Genomic DNA, 27040 nt, shown 5'->3' with positions numbered 1-27040 from the left:
TTACTATAACCACCCTTGATATCGGCGTCTACACTTTGCGCAATAACATTTTTTTTTCGGTGTAGATCAACAGCACGCAGTGTAAGTTTGCATTGGCTTAAAGGAGGCTGCGTTCTTCCAAGAGGATTTTCATTAACTTTATATTCTGACGTGTTCTGTGAAGATCACGGTAAATTTCTGTATGCAATGCAACTGAAAACTGCCACATTTTGTCCTTCCTACCGTACATCTATACTTTAGAAGAAATGTTCAGGCTGTAACAGTTATGCAGTTCCCACACTCGCATAATGGGCATTCTCGTTGCGGTACAGGTTACTGGCTCTGGCATTGCGCGGGCGAGCTCTATGTCGTGGGTTCGATCCTCGTCGCGGAGACGCAGTTGAACGGCGGCAAAGTGAAAAAAGTTCGTTAGGTGTACGCTAAGGAACCTTATGTGGTGAAAATGTCCAATCCAATCAGTTCAGTAACGCATCTGCGTCACGCCGAGAGTCTACGTGGTTCGGGATGATTTTTCTCTCACGGACAACGTCACCGACGCCGACATCGGATTTTCTGCGACACGGGACCCTTAATGCTATCACGTCAATAATTTGGGGCTGTATATCCTTTAATATTCCATTACATTTTAACCGAAGTACGCAACTTCTCTCAAAATAAGAAAAAAAAAATTGATTGGAGGTGCTGGGTATCGATCCCAGTACCTCTCGCATGCTAAGCGAGCGCTCTACCATCTGAGCTACACCCCCGACACGGAATACCGGTAACGTAACGGCTTTTCACTCCGCACCGCTTTCCGCGTAAAACCACGTCGAGTGGAGAAGACCGGAGACTCACGGAGGCAACCGGTTCACACTGGAACGACGTGCTGCATTCGAATCGCTTTCATGGGAGAGAGATGGCAGTGAGAGATGTAGGGCGGACGAAGCTCACTCGCCTATGGAGAAGTTTGCAAACATCTCTTTGTGTGGTTACCTAAGGGTGCGGTCCAAATCTTGTTGCCCCGATTTGGAGTTTTTCCAACGAATACCGGGTTTGATTGAATGATTGATTGATTGATAGATATAGATATATTATACGATAGTGTTTACGGCCAAAAGCATCAAATAGGCTGCGAGGTGTACGAGTACTTGTGGACTCAGAAATAATATCGGTTTGCGAGGTTTTCATCCACCTAACTTCGGTACACGAGCGTTTTCGCATTCCGTCCCTCTCGCAAAGCTGTGACGTCGCAGTCGCGAATCGAACCCGCGACCTCTTTCTCTACTGCAGAACGACGACCATATAGGCACTAAGCCGCCAAGCCGGTCACCGAGTATCACTTTGAAATGGCTTATCACCCAAAACACGCCATTTTCTGCAGGTGCATTGCAAGTGCGTGTGTTCTTGCCAGTCCGCGCCAGTGGACAGCTCAAAGAGCCTTTATCGTCCCGGTGCGATACCTTAGACTCACGCGACCATCTAATCTCTGGGTGAGCAGGAGGCAGGTCAGCGTTAGATTTCGCCGACGCTCACCCCCGTCAGCTTTCCGGGACTCCTCCTTGCTGCGGCAGATGAGTATATCACCACTTCGAGAGATCAAGAAACTCTAGACACGTCGAAATAGCGAGGTCGAGCATATTAAGTGAGTAAAATACTCACAGGTATTGCACAATATACCACGGTGCGCTCTATTCTTTTCCCGTTCAAAGAGGAACGAATACGATTTGCTTCTAATTTATTTATTTATTTATTTATTTATTTATTTATGTGCATACTCTAAAGGCTCGGAGGAGCAACTGTGAGTCGTGGTAGGTATAGTGTATAAGTAGTCATTGGCAACCAACATGAAATTTTCCAGCGTCACCTAAGACAGCGACGAAGGCGGGAAGGTAGTTCCAGTCCTCGTCGATCGGTGGTACTAATGCGTGAAATTAAGCGTTCATGCTGCGTTTCTGAACCGGTCCCTAATCTACAATGGGTGGTCAGTGCGAGATGAAATGTCGGATGGACGTAGGAAGAACTTATTTTTTAAGGTCAAGGTTAGCGCAGTAAATCTTAGCGCAGTACAGCAGGGTTAACATCTTCAGGGTAAATTAATCTCCTTCTCTCTCTCTTTGTGGCACTACGCAACGTGTATTTTCGTCCGTGCAGTTATGAATGGTTGAATTGATGGATGCTGTGAGCGTCCTTTTTGAAATGGGGCGGTTGGTTGCGCCCTCAGGCTCTTCTCCTTATTTTACCTAATCTCCTATATACATTTAAAGAATACACACAAAAGATTCCCAGCATCAAACTTTCTGGACCGCTTTTCGAAACTTTGTATACGCATCCGTAAAATGGATGGATGCATTCTATGAGCATCCCATTTGAAACGAGGTGGTGGGTTGCGCCACCAAGAGCTTGCACACACCGTTCTCTCTCTCTCTCTCTCTCACACACACACACACACACACACACACACACACACACACACACACACACACACACACACACACACACACACACACTTATTGCAGACATGTTTGCTTTCCGCCTGTTATCCCTGAACCCAAGGACTTCGAGGAGGCCAGAAGTGCTTAAACCTGGGTAGATATCTCCACATTCAAAAACACGTTCCATCATTTTCCTAGCTTTACCGGAGCAAGCACGTGCTTCTTCTTCCTTGGTGTACCTCGCTGTATAACTACACGTTCTAAGGCATCCCGATCTCGCTACGAAGAGTAATTAGCTTCCCTTTGAGTTGCCGTAAATTGATTCTTTTCTGATTTCGTTTTTTTCTTATAGGTTAGGTAATTACTTACTGCAGGTTTAATTCCGTTGCCGCCACCCATTACATTATCTTGGCCTCTATGACTTTCTGCTTGACGTCTTTTGTTGTCATGTTGATCACCATAGCGGTCGCAGGGCTGCGGTAAGCTTCCTAGTTCTGTTCCTCTATTGAGTGTCAATGTTTTTTCCTATACAAATACCTGAAAACTCTGATGAATATAACTTATTAGGATCCCCTTTGAAATGGGGTGGTGAAAAATATTCAGCTGGCCGAATTGAAGTTATTATGGTATATGCTATACATTCTCTTCATTCTAGCATTTTCGCATAATCTCTTTTATCTTATTCTATTTGTTCGAAACTTCACTATCTACCTTGTACCGCTACCTATGCTTGTAACGGATCTGGTCGTATCAATCTCTTCTCTGCCTTTTTCCACCAATACACCAGACGACTCTTGCTTATCTCGATTGTCGACCGGTTGATGCTTCCGTCCACTTTAAATCCACGCGCTCCTGGAAAGCGTAAGTTACCTACGAGTCTCATTGGATGAATTCCTTCGCATTCTATTAGCATGTCCTGAGTGGTCTCTGGATTTTTGCTGCAGCCTACGCATGCTTCATCTAGTTGCGAATATTTGGTCCTGTATGTTTTTGTCCTTAGGAAACCAGCTCAATCTTCAAATAGCGAGGCAATTACCTTCGTGTTATCGCACGGATTTTCCCTTCCGGTTTATTGCTTCTCATTCTGGTAAATCTGCATGGTCCTTGTTGTTTGCATTTTTTTCATCCAATCCATTGTCTCTGTTTCTCTCACTTTCTTTTTGGTGGCTCCTGGTCGTCTATTTACGCTTTCAATTTCAATTTGGTTGCCAGGTCGGTAGTGTTGCGACTTTGAGGTGGTCCCGTAGCGCTCGTCACCCGTTTCGTGACAGAGCGTTGGTAGCGAAGACTCCGAGTCAGGCGTCGGTGAGAATAACAAAAGGGACTTTATACGCTATATACAGTTCATTATACAGGAGAAGATCGGATCGGCACGGGGGCCGAGAGCTAAGAGTAACCGCGACTGTTCCCGCACGGAGACGTCCGGCGAGTATCCAACGCGTAACACATCTCACTCCACTCGAGAGCGGCACTCGGCTCACGGTGGTTCGGTGGATCCGGTTCTCCAGGCGGCGGCGTTGGGTCTTATAAAGCCCCGAGAAACGATTGTCCCTCAAACGGCCCAATACAAAGCCAGCACTCGACGGTCGTCCGTAAGGTCCAACCAGCGACCGCGCTGGCCACCCGCTTCAAATTTGCCTCGCGCGGTGACCTCCAGGGAGAAGGAAATACGGCGCCGGGCTGTCTAGTACTTTGTTGCACGTTTGGACATGTCGATCGCCGATGCTCCTCCACAGGACCCCGCTGCCTGGTGACGCAGCATCTTGAGTTGTCAAGGGAGCGTTAGGGCGCTGTGCCTTTCGGCGCAGCCACGAGTTTGTCCAAAGGGCGTTCGCAGGATGAATTCTGCATCTTGTAGATTTTGAATCCGGGCTGGTTGTACGGGCACAACAGTAGGTAGGCAAAATTTTATTCGGCAAAAGGTGTTGTTCAAGGGTTGAGGGTAGCCTGTCAGGTCTTGCCTGCCAGCCGCCTTCCCGGCTCTGTTCACGCCCTGGAGCTGATCCTCCTGGCTGGTCACGGCGTAGAGGGAGCAACCATGAGAGAGTAGGGGGAGGGTCCTTCCAGCGGTCCTAGATAATATGGTTGAGTGTGGTAATCTCTCCACATAGCTTACTGTGGAGGTCGACGTTCCTTTGACCGTTCAGCTAGAAGGGTGGTTGGCTGTAGAGCTAGCGCCCAGAGGGGAAATTCATATATCGCTAGTTCAAATATGGCTGGACAAACAACAGTTCCTTTAAAGCGAAGCTTTCTTTCCAGCATCGCCTCCCTCCACCCCCTTCCCTGCGCCTCTCTTGCTGACCGTGACTGTCTGCTGCTGCTGCTGCTCGTGCGTTCTCGCCGAATAGCTCACAGTCGGCGGCATGATCTAGGAGCGATGGCTCACGCTACTTCGACCGCAGCTGTGGAAAGTGAAGATGTAAATCGGGACTGCGCGTGTGGGTCGCTGGCCGCTTTAGGCATGCGCGATGTATTCTCGGCATTAGTTCGCGTTGAAGCGAGATGCAGTACGAAAGGCAACTCACTCGCGACTGCTGCCGCGATTCCTCACGCAAGTGTGTTCGAACCGGTTTGGTTCGAACACGATTCCTCACACAAGTGGTTCGAACCGTCATCGAACCGATTTGTGTTCACGTTTGTCTGTACGTGCGTGACACCATGCTTGGTAATTTAATTACAAAGAATGCCGACATATTTATGCGGCCGATAGAATAACTATCCATACTTCGTATAGACATCTCGACCTTCCGTCTTTCGGGGGAAACTGCGGTATTTATTTCTTCCCTCTTTGAAAATTAGCTTCGCGCCTTCTTCATTGCATCTCATTGAATCAGATGCAATGCATTGCATTGCATTAGGAGCATTGCATTGCATTGCACAATGAGAGCACGCCGCAAGAAGCCGTCGACGCGATCGAAGACCAGCTGAACAGTTCCGGTTTGATGTCATCAACGAGCAAGTCAGAACTGCCGGTGCTACCACCGAAGTACGTCAGACTTAACAAGAGCGAACCGAGGGATTACGAGGCCATCAAGATCGTGACGACGAACGGCCAAGTGATCCCGGAGGTCGACAAAATCCGGGTGCTCGGCCTGATTATAGACAAGCGACGGGGCAACAGCGAGACCATTTCCCGCCTTACAGCCAAGATTACAAACCCAATACGTCTCATCAGACGGGTCGCCAAAGACAAGGCCGGGATGAAGACGGAAAGCTTAATTAGGCTTGTGCACTCCTTCGTAGTCAACCACGTCACCTACGTTGCAGCCTTTCACAACTGGTTGCAGTGTGAAAAGAATAAGATCAATGCCCTGATACGACGAGCTTACAAGGCGGCCCTCACTCTATTCGAGTGTACGAACACCAACAAGCTCCTGAGCCTGGGGGTACACAATACCCTCGAGGAAATTGTGGAAGCTCAACGGCCCACCCAGCTGCAGCGGTTCTCTATGGCCGAAGCCGGCATACTCATACTTCAATACTTCGGCTTCACGCCCGGGGCGAAAAAGGTGAGTAGCGAACTTCCTGTCACGGACGGGACCCGACGCCGGATTCGGGTACACCTCATCCCGAGAAACATGAACCCGGAGTTTAAAAAAGAGAGAAGAGCGTCGATGGCCAAGGCGTTCATCGACTTTCACGCCAAGGACGAGCACGCAAGGCTCATGGATGCGGCAGAATACCAGGGAGACAGCGCGGCGTTCGTAGCTACCGTCATCGAGGCGTCGTCCGGCTCGACGAGGGCAGCGGCGAGCTTACGAGTCCGAGAGGCGTGTCAGGCGGAGGAGGTGGCCATTGCCCTGGCCATTGCCGACCCCGGGTGCCAAACGGTGTTGTGTTATTCGCGAAGTGCAGTGTGGAATTATGCGAAGGGCAAAGTTTGTGGTGAGGCTGTGCGCGTTCTGTGTTCGACTGACCTGCAACGAGACAATAGGTACGTTAAAATCAAGTGGTTCCCGGCGCAAGCGGGCCACGATGCGTCGTAGAAGCACGATAACCACAATGAGACGGCACACGTATTGGCGCGAGCGCTAACCAACCGCGCCGCTGCAAGCGACCGTCCAACACGGTGTAGTGCCAAGGACCGCATGACGACGTTCAGCGAACTTAAACAGTTTCACCGTCTGGCTCGAAGGACTTTCCAATTCCCGCACCCGGGGCTGAACCGAGCGGAGGTGGTGTTGTTCAGACAATTACAAACTGGTTCCTTGCCCACCGCCGTGTTAATGAATCATCTGTACCCGAAAGTATATGAGTGATGTGTGCTGCCTGTGCCAGCGGGAGAGGGCCACCCTGACGCACATCCTATGGTATTGCTCCAAGTTCCCCGACGAAGTTTCGACAAGTTCAACGATTCCGCCGTGACTCGCGGCTGCGGCGGAATGCTACGACCACGAAATCCAAACCTGAGCCGTCCCGCTGGTCTCGGCGGCTCTTTAATTATAAAGGACGAGCGAAACCGACGGGTCTGTCCCCCTCAGGGCGACAGACCGCGGGAGCAACACGCGCTGGGGTTGAGTAGAGACCACCCGCTGACAAGACGTCCGGGACCCACGTCGCGGCGCCGTTTAGTAATGGTGTCGTTCTACAGGCGACTAAATAAAGTTGTTTCTCTCTCTCATTGCATGGCTCGGTGCACATTAGTTTTATATTTAACTTACTACGGGAACTCTGGCACGGTGGTAGTCCGACCATTGTGGAAATCATTTCGGAGTGTAGTCTTCAATTTGAATTTAGTTACATTCGTAGGCCGAGGAACAAAGTCGCCTTTATCGGGGCATCCCTAGTCCACGTAATTTTGGTCAGGGTATTACGCATATATATGTGCGCGTGGTGATTATATCATGTGTGCATGCGTTTATGTGTATATTCGCGATGCAAAAAATCATGCTTTTTTCCATTCCCAACGTGCAGCCTGGAATCCTGAAGTAAGTTTCAGTAGTCTCGTAGTGAAACACACACATCATCTTTCATAGGGCCAAATCATCAGCTATCCAATGATAAAATTATATTTGCCAGGTAAAAAAAACAAAAAAAAAACCTCACGAAACACACAAATATACTCTGTGCCGTCGAAACAGAAAGGAATTAAGCTATAGCATAAGTTCGCGATTTTCCTTGTTAGGAGTGCAAAAGACCATATAAAAGCATAATTATAGCAGACCAAAACACAAGAAGCGACTTTTTGATGTCGCGAACAGGACCTCGCGCCCAGTAATTTGGTACAAATTTTCCGGTGGCTTCACTCCAGCATTGGCTTGGTTTGAAATCGACGAGACACATTAAAAATGGCAGGAGTTTTACTACCACCAGTCCTCCCACTCTTCCTGCTGGATGACTTGGAGCTCTCCAGGCTTCCGGTCTTGCACTTCTTTGGTAATGTCCCCTGTACGAGGGTTCGTTTCATGTGATCCATGGACATCCTGGAGTAGTCTGAAGTGCTCCTTGCCACGATTCGTGCTTCTTCCACCACTGTCGTGCGTGGCAAGACGCGGATCACGAGAAGGGAGAGGAAAAGGAAAAGTCCCGCAACGGCGAACATCAGGTCTTCGTGTCCGGCTGGCTTCAGGACGAGGGTCATTGCCGCGCACACGGTCGCGACACGCCCGAAGGCAAACGCCCAGCAGAAGACACCGGCTCGCACTGCCGATGGAAAGAGTTCCAGGACGTAGGTGAAACAGTGCACAAGGATTACGGTAGAGACGCCCTTGGACAGCACGAGTAATATCTTGCTGATCATGACGTATCCACCGCCCACCGCCACACTCAGCGAGCATTGAATGGTGCCCGTCAACAGGAAGCACACGCTGAGCACTCTCACGAGTGCGACGCCGGTCATCAGGAAGTGCATCCCCGCGTAAGTCGCCAGTGTGATGACAACTGTGAGGCACGGGATCCAAAATTCGCTATACTGCGCCGTTGAGAAGGCGTCGAGGTAAAAAGCAAAAGATATGGAGAAGCAAACGGCAAACATGGCCAACGCTCGACGCCGGAGGGAGCGATAGTCGACCAAGTATTCCGTGTGCGCACCTTCGCGGCTTGCGTGGTTCTTGATCTGTTCTCTCAGCTTCTCCACGAGACAGGCCGTGACAGGAAGTGGGACGTTGTTTGTGTCGGCAGCCTCCATCATTAGTGCTTCGGCCGCGTCCATTCTTCCTTTCGCGACGAGCCATCGGGGCGACTCTCTGGCGGTAGACAAAGCTGGGAGCAGGAGAGCCGTCGGGGCCAGGAACACAACCTGCTTCAGACGCCAGTCGATGACCACCGGTTTGATGATGACACTCCAAACCTCACATAACGTGACGCCAAGAACCGACAGGAGGAGCATTTGCTGCGGCCTGTGCGCGTGCGTCATCACCTCGAACGGTATGATGGAGGCAAACATGGTGTTTATCGCGACACTGGCCCCAGTAAGGAAGCGCACTACAGCGTAGCCTACGTAATTTGTGGCCGCGATGGTGCAGACCGTGCAGGTCGCTGCCGCTGCGGCGGAGGACAGCAGCATGGCTCTCCTTCCGACGTAGTCAACGAAGGCTCCGGCCAGGATGAGGGAAAGAACGGCGCCGGCGTTCTGCAGGGCGACAAGTGTGGCCGGCAGAAAACGTTGGTCGCACACCATGTTCCAAGAGCTCACCGCACTGGCCTCGGCCGTCCGTACGTCATAGTCCCACTCTTCACAGGGCACGTCGCGTTGGTCGCTGGTGTTTTGGAAGCAGCGTTTGTACCACTCGTCAGCCCCGATTAGTACAGCGGCGCTCTTGCGATGTTCAGCGGAATCGCCGTGGTCAGCAGGTGGCTTGCAGCGTTCGTAAATACGGCAGCGGCTGAAGCGTCCATCGGCCTCGATCGGTATGGCAATATTCTTCCAATCGGCTGCAGAGATGTTGAAACCGGCGAGCGGCTTGCACCAATGGTCGATGTCAACGGTGACAAGGGTGATCACCAGGGTTTGGCAATTAGCCGAGAAGAGTCCCAGAAGAACGAGAACGAGCATCCTTGTCTGAAAAGGGCCGTGACCAAAGGCTTCCTCGCAGTCAAAAGACTCGCTTGTTCGGAGATCGGCGCCGGCCAGTCGCTGGGGGAGGATGACGTCCATCGCCTGGTTCTCAGATGTCGCTCTTCGGGTTCAGTAGTGTTGTGCGGTATCAGAAGAGACGATTCAAAGAGACGAGAGCTAGAGGTGCGGAGGGGCCGGAACGAACACTTCTTCTTCATCAGCTCGCGCACTTCACAGTCTATCACAGTGTCGCGCGCCTTTGTACGGCGTTGGCATCTCCGCTTTATACTTGGCAAACAAAAAATAGTTCATTTCCCTTCATCCTTCCATAAGGCGATTAGCATAATTATCTTAGGAACCTGTCCTGCTAGTCTGGTGTGCTCTTATCTGAATGTTATTCCATTATTTGCTTTAAAAAAATAATCGGTAGAGCTCCTGTGAGGATCAATGCAGGCGTTCATGCGAATAACACCAAAGCAATGTAGGGACACACTGTCTTGTTGCATTCTTCCCTTCTGTGTAGTCGACTTCGGTCAATTTTCTGGTACGGACACCTTCACTTCTTTGTTGCTCAACGAGCCACACTAAATGCGCACTATTGTCCCATTTGGTTCATTTCACCACTTTCTCCACGCTCGGCTGTTCTTTATTCTGGCTTTTTCCCTTCTCTGTAGTTGACTTCTAATATTTTATGATGCCGATACGCAACTCCTGGGCTCTTCTTTTTACTTGTCTATCGGAGCGCCAGCTCAGTGGCACATACACGTTCTGGAGGGCGTTCACAAACTTAGTTTCACATTTGAATTTGCACATAGCGAGTGGACAAAGCGGACTATTCGGGCACATACCCAGTGACACATGCCCACTTGCAGATATTCAGTGACCGAAGTCGTCTATTCTTGCACATAACTAGTCGCACATACCCAATGTCCCAAGTGGTCTGCTCCAACATTACCTATTCGGAGAAAGAACAAAATGGCGCCAATACCCAGCGGCCAAGAAGGATGGGGGAACATTCCTAACGTGAGAAAGCAGTGAGGCCGGTCGGAAAAGTTTTGTCCGTGACCTGGTAGAGTAGAGTGCGCAGGGAGAAGTGATAAGGGGAAAGGCCAAGGTGGAGTAAATGATGTTAGATTCAGGCAGACATACTGAAGCGTTCCTGAAGTTCTTAAAGAATGGTAATTACATTAAAATTTCTCTTTACAGTTCCCCATGTTGTCTAATATTATAGATACCTTGTGGTACATGCCCATTACACACACCCGATGGGTCACTTTGCCTCTTAGGATACATACACAGTGGGTAACTCCTGCTGTGGCGAAGAGGTAGAGTATCCGCCTCGCGTGTAAGAGGACCATGGTTCTGGAGTGCGGCCTGATCCCGGCGACCAGAACCGGTAACGCACTCTCACACCAGAGCAGGATTGGCCACCCTGGTGCAGCACTTGGCCACAACCTCCTATATCAATACAACAATCAAACCCCGGACCTCAGTCCCCAGCAGCCGCTAGTAAATATTCAGCTAGCCTAATTTAGTTATTAAGGCATGCTATTCATACAGGCCGCAATTGAAATCTTAACCTGGCAACGTTTAACATTATCTAGTGAGGCGAGTCTAGCAAAGTTATTGGAGGAATTAGAGGGTAGTAAATGGTATATAATAGGGCTCAGTGAGGTTAGGAGGACAAAAGAAGCATATACAGTGCTAAACAGCGGGCATGTCCTGTGCTACTGAGGCTTAGCGGACAGACAAGTACTAGCAGTCGGATTCCTGATTAATAAGGATATAGCTGGTAATATACAGAAATTCTATAGCATTGACGAGAGGGTGGCAGGTCTTGTTGTGAAACTTACAAAGAGGTACAAATTGAAGGTCGTACAGGTATACGCCCCTACATCCACTCATGATGACCAGGAAGTCGAAAGCTTCTATGAAGACGTGCGATCGGCGTTGGGTTAAGTCAAAACAAAATTCACTATACTGATGGGTGACTTCAATGCCAGGGTAGGCAAGAAGCAGGCTGGAGACAAGTCAGTGGGGGAATATGGCATAAGCTGTAGGAATAGCAGGGGAGAGTTATTAGTACAGTTTGCAAAACAGAGTAATATGCGGATAATGAATACCTTCTTCCGCAAGCGGGATAGCCGAAAGGGGACTCGGAGGAGCCCGAATGGCGAGACTAGAAATGAAATAGACCTCATACTCTGTGCCAACCCTGGCATCATACAAGATGTGGACATGCTCGGCAAGGTGCGCTGCAGCGACCATAGGATGGTAAGAACTCGAATTAGCCTAGACTTGAGGACGGAACGGAAGGAACTGGTACATAAGAAGCCAATAAATGAGTTAGCGGTAAGAGGTTGACTAGAGGAATTCCGGATCAAGCTACAGAACAGGTATTCGGCATTAACTCAGGAAGAGGACTTTTGTGTTGAAACAATGAACGGCAATCTTATGGGAAACATTAAGGAGTGTGCAATAGAAGTCGGTGGTAACTCCGTTAGACAAGATACTAGTATGATATCGCAGGAGACGAAAGATCTGATCAAGAAACGCCAATGTATGAAAGCCTCTAACCCTACAGCTAGAATAGAACTTGCAGAACATTCTAAGTTAATAAGCAAGCGTAAGACAGCCGACATAAGGAACGATAATATGGATAGAATTGAACATGCTCTCAGGAACGGAGGAAGCGTGAAAGCAGTGACGAAGAAGCTAGGAATAGGCAAGAATCAGATGTCTACGTCAAGAGACAAAGCAGGCAATATCATTACTAATATGGATGAGATATTTCGAATAACTGATGAGTTCTATAGAGATTGATACAGTACCAGTAGCACCCAGAACGATAGTGTGAGAGAGAATAGTCTAGAGGAATTTGAAATCCCACAAGTAACGTCGGAAGAAGTAAAGAACGCCTTGGGAGCTATGCAAAGGGGGCAGGCTGCAGGGGAGAATCATGTAACAGCAGACTTGTTAAAGGATGGTGGGCACATTGTTCTAGAAAAACTGCCCACCCTGTATACACAATGCCTCATGACCTCGAGGGTACTGGAATCTTGGAAGACCGCTAACATAGTCCTAATTCATAAGAAAGGGGATGCCAAAGACTTGAAAAATTATAGACCGATCAGCTTACTGTCCGTTGCCTACAATGTATTTACTAAGGTAATCGCAAATAGAATCAGGAACACCTTAGACTTCTGTCAACCAAAGAACTAGGCAGGATTCCGTAAAGGCTACTCAACAATAGACCATATTCACACTATCAATCAGGTGATAGAGAAATGTGCGGAATATAACCAACCCTTATATATAGCTTTCATTGATTACGAAAAAGCGTTTGATTCAGTCGAAACCTCAGCAGTCATGGAGGCATTACGGAATCAGGGGGAAGACGACCCATATGTAAAAATACCGAAAGATATGTATAGCGGCTCCACAGCCACCGTAGTCCTCCAAAAAGAAAGCAACAAAATCCGAAGAAAAAAAAAAGGCGTCAGGGAGGGAGATACGATCTCTCCAATGCAATTCACTGTGTGTTTACAGGAGGTATTCAGAGACCTGCAGTGGGATGAATTGGGGATAAGAGTTAGTGGAGAATACCTTAGTAACTTGCGATTTGCTGATGATATCGCCTTACTTATTAATTCAGGGGACCAATTGCAATGCATGCTCACTGACATGGAGAGGCAAAGCAGCAGGGTGGGTCTAAAAATTAATCTGCAGAAAACTAAAGTAATGTTTAACAGTCTCGGAAGAGAATAGCAGTTTCCGATAGGTAGCGAGGCACTGGAAGTGGGAAGCGAATACATCTACTTAGGGCAGGTAGTGACCGCGGATTCGGAGCATGAGACTGAAATAATTAGAAGAATAAAAATGGGGCTGAGGTGCGTTTGGTAGGCATTCACAGATCATGAACAGCAGGTCACCATTATTCCTCAAGAGAAATGTGTATAACAGCTGTGCTTTACCAGTACTCACTTACGGGGCAGAAACCAGGAGGCTTACGAAAAGGGTTCTATGTAAATTGAGGACGACGCAACAAGCTATGGAAAGAAGAATTATGGGTGTAACGTTAAGGAATATACTAAAAGAGCAGATTGTGTGAGGGAAAAAATGCGAGTTACTGACATCTTAGTTGAAATCCAGAAAAAGAAATGGGCATGGGCAGGACATGTAATGAAGAGGGAAGATAACCGATGGTCATTAAGGGTTACGTACTGGATTCCAAGGGAAGATAAGCGTAGCAGGGGGCGGCAGAAAGTTAGGCGGGCCGATGAGATTAAGAAGTTTGCAGGGACAACATGGCCACAATTAGTACATGACCGGGCTAGTTGGAGAAGTATGGGAGAGGCCTTTGCCCTGCAGTGGGCGTAACCAAGCTGATGATGATGGTGATGACTCAGTGGGTACAATCGCCTAGTGCCTTGCGTACCTTTCAGAATCGGCAAACCTATTCGCATCGCGAATACATTGTGAATACACAAGGTTCGGCGATAACATAGACAACATATAATATCAACGATAACATTCGAGAAAGTTGCTATGCATGCATGGGCGCGCGTCCTTCCCTGAGCAGTACCTTCAATTTTCCGGCGGGTGAAATGTGGTCCCCCGAAAAATCACAACCAGATAAGCGTGTCAATATCCAAAGACACAAGCGTGCGTGAAGCAGTGGCAACGACATCGCCGCTAAGCCACTGCAGACGGGTAACGGATTGCTGGGAACGTAGAGCGAAAGAGAGAGAGAGAGAGAGAGAAAGAGAGAGAGAGAGAAAGAGAGAGAGAGATTGATGGAAGCTGACGATCTTAGGCTTGCTGTACTGCACTGAAATTTACTGCACTAAAATTGACCTTAAAGAAGAGTTATTCCTACGTCCATCTCATATTTCATCTTGCACTGAAGATCAGGTACTGGTAAGGCCATGCAACATCAGCGCTTGCTTTCACGCATTACTATCCCCGACCGACGACGACTGAAACCACCTTCCTGCCTTTGTCGCTGTCATCTGCGGCGCCGAAAAATTTCAAGGTGGTTGCCAATGACTACATACATACTCTCCACTTATCTGTGTCGTGCCTCCGGGCTCTTATAGTATGCAGATAGATAGATAAATGAATGAAGAAAGTAAAAGAAATAATAGGTGAATGCTATTGATTCAGGTTTTACTAAGGAAAGAATGAAGGCAGTGCGGTATTTCGTGCAACTTCAATGGGAATTTCAAGCGTTTAATTTTCCCGACCTCGCTATCGCGAAGTGCCAAAGAGTTTCTTGAATTTTTCAAGTGGTCCAGTGCTCGTATTCTACGGAAAAATCGTGATAAGGACGAGTCAGGAAGGGGGGGGGGGAGGGGTGTAGCTGACGTGCGTGAGCGTCAGCGAAATTTAACGCTGACCTGCCTCCTGCTCACCCCGAGATTAGATATGTCCACGTGAGTCTAAGGTATCGCACTAGACGAGAAAAACACTTCGAGGTGTCCACTTGCGCGGACTGGCAATAGCACATGCACTTCCAATGCGTATTTAGCAAAGGACGTGTTTTGGGTGCTAAGCCGTGTCACAGTGACACTCGGTGACTGGCTCGGCGGCCTAGTGGCTATATATGGTCGTCGTTATGCTGTTGAGAAAGGGGTCGCGAGTTCTATGCGCGACTGTGGCGGCACCGTTTTGCGAGGGCGGCGGCATGCGAAAATGCTCGTGTACTAAAATTTAGGTGCACTGAAACCCAGCAAGTGAATATTGTTCTCGAGTCCACCACTACGCGCATACCTCGTAGCCAGTTTGATGCTTTTGGCCGTTAACACAATCAATCAATCAATCAATCAATCAATCAATCAATCAATCAATCAATCAATCAATCAATCAATCAATCAATCAATCAATCAATCAATCAATCAATCAATCAATCAATCAACAAGATTTCGACCGTGCCCTTAAGTGATTTCACGATTGACAAGCCTTCTTTTCGCTGCACGAATTTACGTGCAAATGTTCGCAAACTTCTCGATAGACGAGTAGCCTTCGTCCGGCCTGCATCTCTCACTGACATCTCTCGCCCATAAAAGTGATTCGAATGCAGTACGTCGTTCCAGTGGGAACCGGTTGCCTCCGGGAGTCTCCGGTCTCTGCGCTCGACGTAGCTTTACCGGGAAAGCGGTAAGGAGGGAAAAGCCGTTGCGTTACCGGTATTCTTTGTCGGGGGTGTAGCTCAGATGGTAGAGCGCTCGCTTAGCATGCGAGAGGTACTGGGATCGATACCCAGCACCTCCAATGAATTATTTTTTTTTGTTTTTCTGACTCTGAGAGAAATTGCGCACTTCGGCTAAACGTAATGGAACACTAAAGGATATACTGCCACAAAATTTTGACGTGATAGCAATAAGGGCCCCGTGTCGCAGAAAATCAGATGTCGGCGTCGGCGGCGTTGTCGTGAGAGAAAAAATCATTCCGAACCGCGCACACCGCTCCACGCAGGCCCTTCGTGTGGCGCAGAGGCTTTACTGAACTGATTGAATTTCTCAAAGTAAAATGTCTCAGAATACTCGTAAAGTACGACATGCCCTGACACGCTGTCGCCTACTTTGTGGCGGCATGACTTCAACAAAGCGTTCCTTAGGATAGACAGAGCAATGCCATACTTAATCAACTGGGGGCGACTGGAACGAAAGTTCAGGATTGGGTTTTTGGATCTAGGCGGTTACTCCCGGCTTGGGACGGTTAGTGACATGTTTACAAAACCAGTACACTCTACTTTTTCTTGACATTTCTCCGCTAACGCCTCCAGCTGTTGTTGAACATGAGCAGATCTAATTTCCGTGAAAAGCAAGCATTCCCAATTTTGCCTCGTCCATCCTCGATGCGCTTTTGTGTATACAGTGGCAGCCAGTATGGGTGTATAGATGGATGATACGTGCTGCATACTACTGCCAACATTCTGAGGGGATAAAGACTAAGACACAGAGGAAGAGCGCGCAGGAGAGCAACCCTGAGAAACGTGCAAGATTCTCATTAAAATAACATATAAGGCTCGGGAAGAGAATGAAACATAAACGTAGTGTTTACACGCGCACAATAACACAATATACACAACTAAGGGCTAATTCTCACTTATTTCCCGGCTTTTTGCTTCGGCGTTTGGCCAAAGGCGAAACCGCCGTACGAAGAAGCTGCGTTGATTCAGTTTCTGCTACAAGGAACAAAAAGCGCTGTCCAACTGTGAGGGACTAGTTGGTGGATCCAGTAACACGTGTGCAGGAGATACGCCCCGGTATATTTCCCTTTATTGCCCCAGAAAGCAGATCGCGAGTATAATAACATCAACATACAATCAAGCGTTAAGGCAGTCAGAACTGAATGACGCATTTCCTGTGTTTTATTCACCTTACCGGTGAAACAGTAAGTGGTTATGTAAATGCATACGTAGATAATCCGTGAGGAAAAGCGTACGCAGCCACGCAACCCCCGTGGTTCCTGATCTGCTTTTTCAGCTTCTCCGCAGGACAGACCGTGATAGGAGGCGGGAAATTGTTGGTCTTGGCCGCCTGCATCAGGACTGTTTTGGTCACATCCAGCCTTCCATTATCGACTAGCCACCGCGATGACTCCCGTGCGGCAGACAAAGGAGGGAGCAGGACAGCCGTTGGTGCTAGGAAGATGACCTGCTTCAGGCGCCAGTCGGTGACCACGGCATCGACGATGACAATCCAAATCTCACATAACGTCAGGCCTAGAACCACCAGAAGCAGGACATGCTGCAGCCTGTGCGCGTGAGTCATCACCTCGAACTGCCTGAGGCTGGTAAAAATTGTTTGTACGGCAACACTGGCTCCGGTAAGAAGGCACACCACAGCGTAACGCACACAATCTTTCGCCGCGAAGGTCACTACCGCTGCTGCAGAATCCAGGAGCGTGGTTCTCCTGCCGAGGTAGTCTACGAAGGCTCCAGCCAGGATAAGGGAAACGACGGCACCAGCGTTATCCAGGTCAAGAAAGGTGGCCGGCAGCAAACGTTGGTGGCACACCATGTTCCAAGAGCTCACCGCGCTGGCCTCGGCCGTCCGAACGTCGTAGTCCAGCTCTTCGCAGGGCACGTGGCGTGGGTCGCTGGTGTCCTGGAAGCATCGGTTGTACCACTCGTCAGCCGCGGTTTGTACAACGCCGCTCTTCCGGTGCTCAGCGGAATCGCCGTGGTCAGCGGGTGGCTTGCAGCGTTCGTAAATGCGGCAGCGGCTGAAGCATCCTTCGGCCTTGATCGGTATCGCAATATTCTTCCAATCGGCTGCAGAGATGTTGAAACCGGCGAGCGGCTTGCACCAATGGTCGACGTCACCGGTGACGAGGGACATCACCAAGGTTTGGGAAACAGCCGAGAAGAGTTCCAGAAGAATGAGAACGAGCATCCTCGTCTGGAAAGGGCCGTGACCAAAGGCTTCCTCGCAGTCAAACGACTCGCTTGTTCGGAGATCGGCGCCGGCCAGTCGTTGGTGGAGGACGACGTCCATCGCCTGGTTCTCAGGTGTCGCTCTTCGGGTTTAGTAGTCCTGGAGAAGGATTGCTGACGAGAGCCAGCTTTGTGGACCTGCCGGTAAGAAGGCTTCTTCTTCTTCAGTGCGTGCTTCTCAGGTTGTCGTAGTGTCGCGCGCCCTTGTACGGCGTCAGCTTTTTTGGTTACTGTTTACCCAACATATATTGGTAATGAAATCTTAACCTTTATTAATGCGATTACCAAGTTTGGACTACTAATGCTCGTACGGGTTGCTGCTATGTAAATGCTGTTTCATGACTCATTAAAAAAAAAACATGCGACGGGAAGCCTACGAGGAATGTCGACGTTAACGAGAATCGAATTGAGGCAATGTAGAGACCTATCTTATTGTCACGTTCTTCCATTAAGCGTAGCCATATTGCTCAATTTTCTGCTAACGACATTTTGTTTCTTTTTTTTTCTAGCTCAACGCGTATTGCTCAGTGCTTGCTGCAGATGGTCCAATTTTGTTAATTTCATTCATTCATTCATTCATTCATTCATTCATTCATTCATTCATTCATTCATTCATTCATTCATTCATTCATTCATTCATTTATTCATTAATTCATTCATTCAAATAACTTCATAGAGTGCCCTGCGATATGCTGGGGTGGGCCTGGACCCCGCCTAGGTTTCGGCCACGGGTTGTTGGCCATTGGCGGCTTCTTCGGCTCGCTGGACGGCCCAAACATGGTGCTGCAAGTCCGTGCTAAGCAACGTAGACTGCCAGAGCGCGTGGAGGCTGTCGCTGTTTGAGGCTGCATCACCGTTATCCTGTATTACAGCCGTACATTCCCATAGGATATGCTCCAGGGTGGCTCTATAGTTGCAATGTCTGCCCTTGTCCGTTGGGCATAAGTCTGGGTGTATTACACTCCTTCCTCCACATTAAGCTGTTCTTGGCGTCGGCTCTTGCACTCCTCTGTAGCTGACTTCTTCAATTATATGTTGCCGACTTCACTTCTCGTCTCTTTTTCTGCATGGCTATTAGGGCAACTTCCCAGTGGCGCGTACCTATAATGGAGGATTCACCAAGAATGTTCACGTGTCGAGCTTTACATTTGCAGTTGCACATACCTATAAGGAGAGGGCTCACTCAAGGAGCCACAATCACTCCAAAGCTATTCACGGCATGCTTAGAAGTATCAAGCTACTATAATTGGATGGCTCAGGAGTGAGGATCAACACGAATATCTGTGCAACTTTCGGTTTGTAGGTGGTATTGTCCTGTTCAGACACAGGGGACGGACTACAACAAGCTATTGAGTACGTTAACCAAGACAATTTAAACGTGGAGTTGAAGATTGATATGCAGAAGATAAAGGTAATGTTCAATAGCCTGGCAAGAGAACAAGAATTCATCATCTCCACTCAGCCTCTAGAGTCTCTGCAGGAGTTTGTTTACCTCCATCAATTACTAATTACTAATACTTCTCATCATGATAAGGAAATTTACAGAATAAAGATGGGTTGGAGTGGGTACGGCAGGCATTACGAAATCCTGACTGGGAGCTTACCACTGTCGTAGAAAAGCGTGCAATCATTGCATTATACCGACGCCAGCATATGGAACAGAAATTCGGAAGCCAACAAAGAAAGTGGCGAAAAAGTTAAGAACCGCGCAAAGAGCAATGGAAGGAAAAATGTTAGGTGTAACGCTAATAGCCACAAGGGAACAGTGTGAATCAGAGAGCATACGGGGACCGCCGATATTATAGTCGACATTAAGGGAAAAAAAGATGGAGCTGAGCAGGCCATGTAAGGTGTAGGGTAGATAACGAATGGACCATTAGGGAGTTACAGAATGGGTGCCAAGGGAAGGGAAGCGCAGTCGAGGACGGCAGAAAATAAGGTCAGGTGATGGAATGAGCAAATCTGCAATCGAGAGCTGGAATCATCTAGAGCAAGAAAGGGGTAATTGGAGATCACTGAGAGGCCTTCGTCCTGCAGGGGACACGAAAAAAAAAAAGAAGATAGGCCGAGGATGATACCGAATTGTCTAAGTGGTTTATCTGGCAACTACCCCTTCACGCAGGTTTTTCCAAGTTGTCTATTAGGCAACACACCCGGTAACATGTACACCCAATGGCTCAAGGGACAGAAGAGAACATTTCTAATTCGAGAAAAGCAAAGAGGCCTCCCGGAAAAACTTTGCTACTCTGAGTCAAAAATAGAAAGAAGAGCAAGGACCAAGTTGACGTGAAAGAGGCTAAATACGGATCGACGACATACCCGGAATGTCGGGGAAGTTAACTGATGACCAACAGACGTATGGGCATTCTCAGCGAGAACCAAATGACCTCTTAAATAGCCACTACCGTAGGAAAAAAAGGACTTACGAAAGTTTGAGGTCCCGATATATCCACTCCTATACATTATCATTCTAATGCTTCTTTTATTTAGCGTTTTTCACTGAAGATTTTGAAGCAGTAGAAGTAGACAACAGTAATCAAGATTATCGCGTATTTATGAAATTCTTCGGTCGAATATCTATATGAATCTATTATCTTCATAGATCTGGTCCGGCGCCCTCCTCCTTATCGACGTGAAGATGTGTCGATAGAAAACTTCTTGTCATGCCGCGATTTCTCTCGATTAAGAAAGCATACTTGAGTGGGACAATTTCACGATGTTGGATCAAATCTAGTCTTTCCCGAAATTCTATATTTGAAAGCCTCCTCTCTAGGACAGTATCATACGGATGTTGTTGCAGCTATTGCGAGGTTCGTAAATAAATCAGGACGACTTTCTTGCTAAATTTTTGAATATTTAAAATCTAAACTTATTATCTTCTTTTGATATATTCAAAGTTTATCATTAGTGTTTCTCTTTAGATTCGACTAATTGTATTCATGAATGATCCTATATTCTTGGTCAATCATCCATATTGAGAACGAGGCACTTGTTGAAGAAACTCAACCAACACTCGCGTTTATACTTTGTTTCGTCATGTGCACTTACTAGTTGGCGACGACAGCCTCGATTACAAAGGAAGAAAGACGCATAGAAGGCGCGCAGTCGCTCTTTTCTCCTCAAAGACAAACGCCGCGACTCAAGAGACAACTTTGCAGTGTGTTCCACGTGCCAGGCCTCGATTACCTCGTTACTCGGCCACGTTGCGTGCTTCCTGTGCAGTCCAGACAAGCCGGTAGACGCGCTGACACCGTGCCGTCGATAGCTCAGTTGGTAGAGCGGTGGACTGTAGAGGTTTCATCCCAAGCGGACATCCATAGGTCGCTGGTTCGAATCCGGCTCGACGGACTTTACGTATTCTTTTCTTTCTTGATAATCCTGCAGACTTTTGTTTGACGTTGCGTACCATTAAAAAAAAAAACCCATTTGTGTCGAACAAACACAGGCGCTTTGAGCAGAAATGCTGTTGCCTGTAATTCTAGGTGTTGCGACAACACCTTCAAAATTTTGGTGAGTTGGTCATCTCGAAGAGGCGGGCATTATGTGCAGAAAAAATGAATATTAAAGTAATGTAAAAGTGAACTAATTAGGTTTTGAACTAATTACCTTACTGCAGAAGTTGCAATTTACAAATTCTAGCCGTGTTGTTCACAAAGCGGATCCACTTTGAACAAATTCTCAGGATGACAACCTTTTCGAGAGGTTGTCATCCAGGTACTTTTGTGCTTCAATGCAAATGAACTACGTTTTGATAAGGACGTAACTGGAACACGAATGCATTTCTCCGCACAGTTTGAGAATAAGTATCTCGACACTGGTGTCATGCTGAGAATTCGTTCCAAGTGGATCCGCCTTGCAAACTCCCCGGCTATAATATGTAAATTGCAATATGGACAACGACTTAATCAGTTAAACTTAATTAGCTAACTTCTGTTAATTAGTCGAATATGCGTTTCAATTTCTTGTGCAAGTAGTGTCCACCAGTTCGAGTAGAGTAACTAATGAACAAGAATTGTATTTTCTGGCACAGAAAACCTTAAATAATTTCTGAAAGTGCCCGCTGAAACACCGTGTTTGTGCCACGGAACTGGTGCCAAGGAAAAGAAAATGCAACCGTCGAAGGCAGAGGACCACATCTCAATGAAGTTCATATAATGGATAACACAGCGTATAAAAACATACACACAGTATATACATAACGTCACCTATCATGTACATTACTGTAACGGCGTACAACGTCCACACATTTAGCAATAATGCGGGCGTCCCCGTCAGAAAAAAAAGAAAGAAAAATAAGTTTGTGTGCATTGATTCCCAGGTTGCGTTGGATCCGCATATCGTTTTTCCCACATTTATGCGACGGGAGTATAATTATTACTGCCGCCCAACATGGCACATTGCACAGCAGTAGCCTCAAAACGGCCCAGAACACATTTCAAATACAGAATTAACCCTAATGGAGTTCGTAGAGTGCCCTTTGCCTCCTCGACCTTCAGCGGCCTGCGCAAAAAACATAAGCTATTGCGACGCATTGAGGATAGGCCCAGTGTACTGTTCGCATGCGGTAGTGCGGGCCAATTATGTGGTAACTTACATTAGATAACAGACTTGCGCTCCCTGCGAGAAGCTTCGCTAAGGCTACTGCGCCGTTCCCTGTTTAAAGTATTATAGAGAGAATCTCCGACATGTGCGAGAAGGAAGGCAGAGCAGAAATTGCGGCTTACTATAACCAACCTCGATTATAATTAGCGTCAACACATTGAGCAATACCATTTGTTTTCGGTGCAAATAATCAATGGTGTAGCAATCAAGACCATGTAGTATAAATCTGCATCTGCTGTAGAGAGGCTGCGTGCTTCCAAGATGATTTTCATTGACCTTATGAAGTGGCCTGGTCTCTTGAAGGTCACGGTAAATTTCTGTATGCAACTTTACACGTGTAGTCTGCGTGCAGGTACAGGCAATGACTGCACAGAGTTGCTCCGTCCGAGTATCTCTCTTTTTCCAGTGCGGAGATAAACGCGACGCAGAATAAGAGGCTGTGCGAGCTGGCCTTAAAAAAATCTGATGTTTTCAGCTGCAGCGTTAAAAAGTCAAGCCAAGTCAGTCATTAATGCTTGATAAGACAGGAAGGATGCCGGAACGGAATGGCGCCACCACATTGAAATTCTTGGAACAGATCCCTTTGACGTCTTGAGTTTTGCAAGCGTCCGGTGGGTCTGTGTTAACTGCCAGTCGATAAAGAATAACAATCCCTACTCTGTATCTTCAATGTGAGCCAGGATAACTGAATCTGGCTGCCTCTTGGGAACTCTTACTTTGTGACGTTATCCAAGTACGTGGAATTAAACTGAAATTCCCGATGTTACGTAGATGTCATCCGCGTGGCGGAATTTAAAAACTGAGAGTTTATTCATTTTCTCAACGGATAATCAACCTTATTAAGCCGTACAGATGCAAAAGATGTCCGAATCACACGCTGGTAGTCCATATCAAGTAGTGGTACTCTTAATGGAATGCTTGCAGTAAAATTATTTATCCCCCCTATAGTTAAAGTTAGAGTTCAACTTTCAAATAAAGCTATCGAACCTGCATTGGTCGAGTGCCACGAACAATAATTCTTTTTTATTCGCGTGAGTTTCCACGGGGTATATAGCGCTAGAATGAAATTACGTGTAAACATTCACGCCTGCTTTATGCGGACAAACAACAACGATGACTAACTAAATCAATTACATCAAGTTTTATGGGACCACTTCAAAGCGTGCGCAAAGTACTGCGCTGTTGGTGCTGAAAACAGCTACATCGGCCCTTCCTATTGTACGCCCATACACTAGAAGTAACTTTCCTATTCTAAAGGTTGTGCGAATCTCACACTCGCAAATTGGCCCTTCTCGTTGCTCTGCAGCTTTCCGGCTGTGGCATTGCGCTGGTGAGCTCTATGTCATGGGTTCGAACCCCGTCGCGGGGACCGCAGATGAACGGGGGCGAAGTGAAAAACGTTCGTTAGGTGCACGTTAAGGAACCTTATGAGGTCAAAATCATTCTGCAGTCAAGTATTGCAAGCCGCGCTTCGGCAATAAAATCGTGGTTTTGAGGCGTAATACGGCAACTTTGCGTCATATTATATGTCGCTGCACTGGACACGCATTTTGACGGTTTCGCAGTAGCGAGGAACACGGTTAATTGTCGGTTGTACTCACAATGAATTCAAACTTGAAAGCATAATTATTTACTCGATCGTATTTTCTTTGGGTTATAAAAAGATTTAAAGAAATATAGAGGACTCGTAAGCTTCGCCTTTAGGAGTGGAACGCGACAGCTTTCGAAGTTCCCTGACTAGTTCCAACTCTTCCCAACAATTGCAGCTTACGTAACCTTAATGTTTACTGGGAAACGGTGGCGCCGAACGCTAAGGACTAAGGCTACCTTTCTGGTAGAAACAAGGCTTCTTGCGTGGGCCGATCCCTGAGGTAGTGCACAGCCACGCGAAATCTCAAGCGGCAGCAGGAAAAGGGGTTTGTGTTTGAGCTTCGGCGTAACATAATTGCTTTCTAGTATATTCAAATAAATATCCGACGATATCATGTCTGTAGGTTGTGTGTAAGTCGTACTTTACGAGTTTCCTGCCGCACTTTACTTTGTGAAATCCAATCAGTTCACTAACGGCTCTGCGCCACGTGGGGGGCCTGCGTGGTTCGGTATGATTTTTCCCTCACGGACAACGCCGCCGAGGCCGACATCGAATTTTCTGCGACACGCGCACACGCATACACACACATGGACACACACGCACGCACACGCTCACACACGCGCACACACGCCCACATACGCACATACACACGTACACGCACGTACACGCACGTACACACACGTACACACACACAAAGGCACGCGCATGTACTCACGCACATAGAAATACGCGCACGCACGCGCACGCACGTCCGCACGCCTCCGTCAATCGTTTGTGGTCTCTACTTTTCTGCCACCAAACATCCAATCGCCTCTTACTATTACTTATTGCACACATGTTTGCTTTCCTGCAGCTATCCCAGAACTTAAGGACTTCGAGGAGGTCTAAACCTACAGAGCCTAAACCGACAGCTGGGTAGACTGCACGTTCTAAGACATGTTCCATCGTTTTAATAGCTTTTCCGCAGCAAGCGCATGCTTCTTCTTCCTTGGTGTACCTCGCTTTATAACTACGCGGTCTAAGGCATCCTGATCTCGCTACGAAAAGTAATTAGCTTCCCTTTGAGTTATCGTAAAGTGATTCTATTCTGATTTCTCTGTTTCTTTTTAGGTAATTCTTCACTGCGGGTTTCTTTTCCATTGCTACCACCCCTGAGATTATCTCAGCCTCTATGACTTTCCGCTTGACGTTTTTTGTCGCCATGTTGCTCAACATACCGGTCGCATAGCTGCGGTGAGCTTCCTAGTTCTTTTCCTCTACTTGATATCAATCTTTTTGCTCTACAAATACCTGAACACTCTGATGTATATGACGTATGAGGATCCCCTTTGAAACGCGGTTTTGACAAATATTCAGGTAGCCTAATTTAATTATTGAAGTATGCTGTACATGCTTTTTCATTCGGGCATTTTTGTGTAATCTCTTCAATCTTAGTCCATTTCTTCAAACCTTCTCTGTCTACCTTGTACCACTACCTATGCCTGCTACGGATCGGGTCGTATGAATCTCTTCTCTGGTTTTTTCCCACCAGTACTCCTAACGACGCTTGCTTATCTCGACTGCAGACCGGTTGATGCTCCTGTCCACTTTAAATCCATGCGCTTCTGGAAAGTGCAAGTTACCTGCGAGTATCATTGGGTGAATTCCTTCGCATTCTATTAGCCTGTCCTGAGTGTTCTCTGGATTTTGCTGTTCAGCCTACACATGCGTCATCTAGTTGCGAAAATTTGCTCCTGCATGCTTTTGTCCTTAGGAAATCATCTCAAGCTTCAAATCGGGAGGGAATTCACTTGGTGTTATTGCACGGATTTTCTCTCATGGTTTATTTCTTCTCATTCTTGTAAATCTCCATGGTCCTTGTTGTTTCCATTTTTTTGTCATCTAATCCATTGTCTCTGTTTCTCTCGCTTTCTTTTTGGTGGCTCGTGGTTGTCTATTTCCGCTTTCAATTTCAATCTGGTTGCCAGGTCGGTAGGTAGGTAAAACTATTCGACAAAAGAGTCGCTCAAGGGGGGACGGTAGCCTGTCGTGTCTTGCCTTCTAGCCACCTCCCCGGCTCTGTTCACGGCCTGTAGCTGATCCTCCTGGCTTGTCCCGGCGAGGAGGGAGCGGCCATGAGAGAGTCGGGGGGCGCGGGGGGGGGGGGGGGTGTGTTTTCTTCCTGCAGCCGCGGATAATATGGTTTAGTGTAGCGATCTCTCTACATAGCTTACAGTGGAGGTCGATGCTCCTTCGACCATTCAGCAAGAAGAGTAGTGGTCTGTAGAGCTTGCACCCAGAGGGGACATTCATATATCGCTAGTTCGAATACGGCTGCACAATCAACGGTTCTTTCTTTGGAGCACACGACCGCCTTCCCTGCGCCTCTTTTGCGGACCGTGGCTGTGTGCTGCTACTGCTGCTGCTGCTCGTGCGTTCTCGCCGAATAGCTCACAGTCGGCGGCGTGATCTAGGAGCGATGGCTCACGCTACTTCGCCCGCAGCTGCGGAAAGTAAAGGTGTAAATCGGGACGGCGCGTGCAGGTCGCTTGCCGCTGGCGGAGAGGCTAGGTGCCACGATGAGGCGGGAGAGAGGCCTCTACTCCTATGGCGGTGGTATATGGCACGGCTGAGCGTGGCCGCGTGGTCTCTATCTGCAAAGCCATCTGAGGTGGGCAAAGTGTCTAGGCGTGTGGAGGGTTGGCGGCTTTATGCATGTATGATGTGTTCTCGCCGCTTAGTTCGTGTTGAACCGAGACGCAGTAGGAAAGGCAACTCGCTCGCGGCTGCTGCCGCGATTCCTCTCGCCAGTGTGTTGACAGAGAGTGTCCGCCGTCATCGAAGCGATTTGTGTTCACGTTTGCCTGTGTGCGAATGACACCATGCTCGTTAATTTAATTACAAACAATGCCGACATATTTATGTGGTCGATAGAACAACTATCCAAACTTGGTACAGACGTCTCGACCTTTCGTCTTTCGAGCGAAACTGCGGCATTTATTTCTGCACCCTTTGGA

At 47.8% G+C, this 27040-nt stretch overlaps 2 protein-coding genes and 3 non-coding genes across 5 annotated transcripts; 2 read left to right on the top strand and 3 right to left on the bottom strand.

Annotated features, from left to right (window-relative positions):
* Nucleotides 1-673: 673 nt before the first annotated feature.
* On the bottom strand, nucleotides 674-746 carry TRNAA-AGC (transfer RNA alanine (anticodon AGC)). Its single transcript has one exon. It is a non-coding gene; the product is annotated as a tRNA-Ala (tRNA).
* A 6907-nt stretch (nucleotides 747-7653) lies between these two features.
* LOC129388082 (solute carrier family 22 member 7-like) lies at nucleotides 7654-9507 on the bottom strand. The gene has a single exon (XM_055078108.1). It carries the CDS (start codon nucleotides 9505-9507, stop codon nucleotides 7654-7656), a length of 1854 nt encoding a protein of 617 aa, XP_054934083.1.
* A 6101-nt stretch (nucleotides 9508-15608) lies between these two features.
* TRNAA-AGC (transfer RNA alanine (anticodon AGC)) lies at nucleotides 15609-15681 on the top strand. The gene has a single exon. It is a non-coding gene; the product is annotated as a tRNA-Ala (tRNA).
* A 1133-nt stretch (nucleotides 15682-16814) lies between these two features.
* LOC129388081 (solute carrier family 22 member 7-like) lies at nucleotides 16815-17912 on the bottom strand. The gene has a single exon (XM_055078107.1). It carries the CDS (start codon nucleotides 17910-17912, stop codon nucleotides 16815-16817), a length of 1098 nt encoding a protein of 365 aa, XP_054934082.1.
* Nucleotides 17913-21106: 3194 nt separating this feature from the next.
* Nucleotides 21107-21199, top strand: TRNAY-GUA (transfer RNA tyrosine (anticodon GUA)). Its single transcript has 2 exons — nucleotides 21107-21143; nucleotides 21164-21199. It is a non-coding gene; the product is annotated as a tRNA-Tyr (tRNA).
* The last annotated feature ends 5841 nt before the right edge of the window (nucleotides 21200-27040 follow it).

Source organism: Dermacentor andersoni, chromosome 10 (genome assembly GCF_023375885.2).
Source record: "Dermacentor andersoni chromosome 10, qqDerAnde1_hic_scaffold, whole genome shotgun sequence".
NCBI classification, from domain to species: Eukaryota; Metazoa; Arthropoda; class Arachnida; order Ixodida; family Ixodidae; genus Dermacentor; species Dermacentor andersoni.
Note: the sequence above shows the minus strand (reverse complement) of the source record. Positions and strands in the feature narration are given on the sequence as shown.

What these genes read in the sequence shown, in the direction of transcription:
- LOC129388082 (XM_055078108.1), bottom strand. Translation starts at nt 9,507, where the DNA reads ATGGACGTCATCCTCCCCCAGCGACTGGCCGGCGCCGATCTCCGAACA.
- LOC129388081 (XM_055078107.1), bottom strand. Translation starts at nt 17,912, where the DNA reads ATGGACGTCGTCCTCCACCAACGACTGGCCGGCGCCGATCTCCGAACA.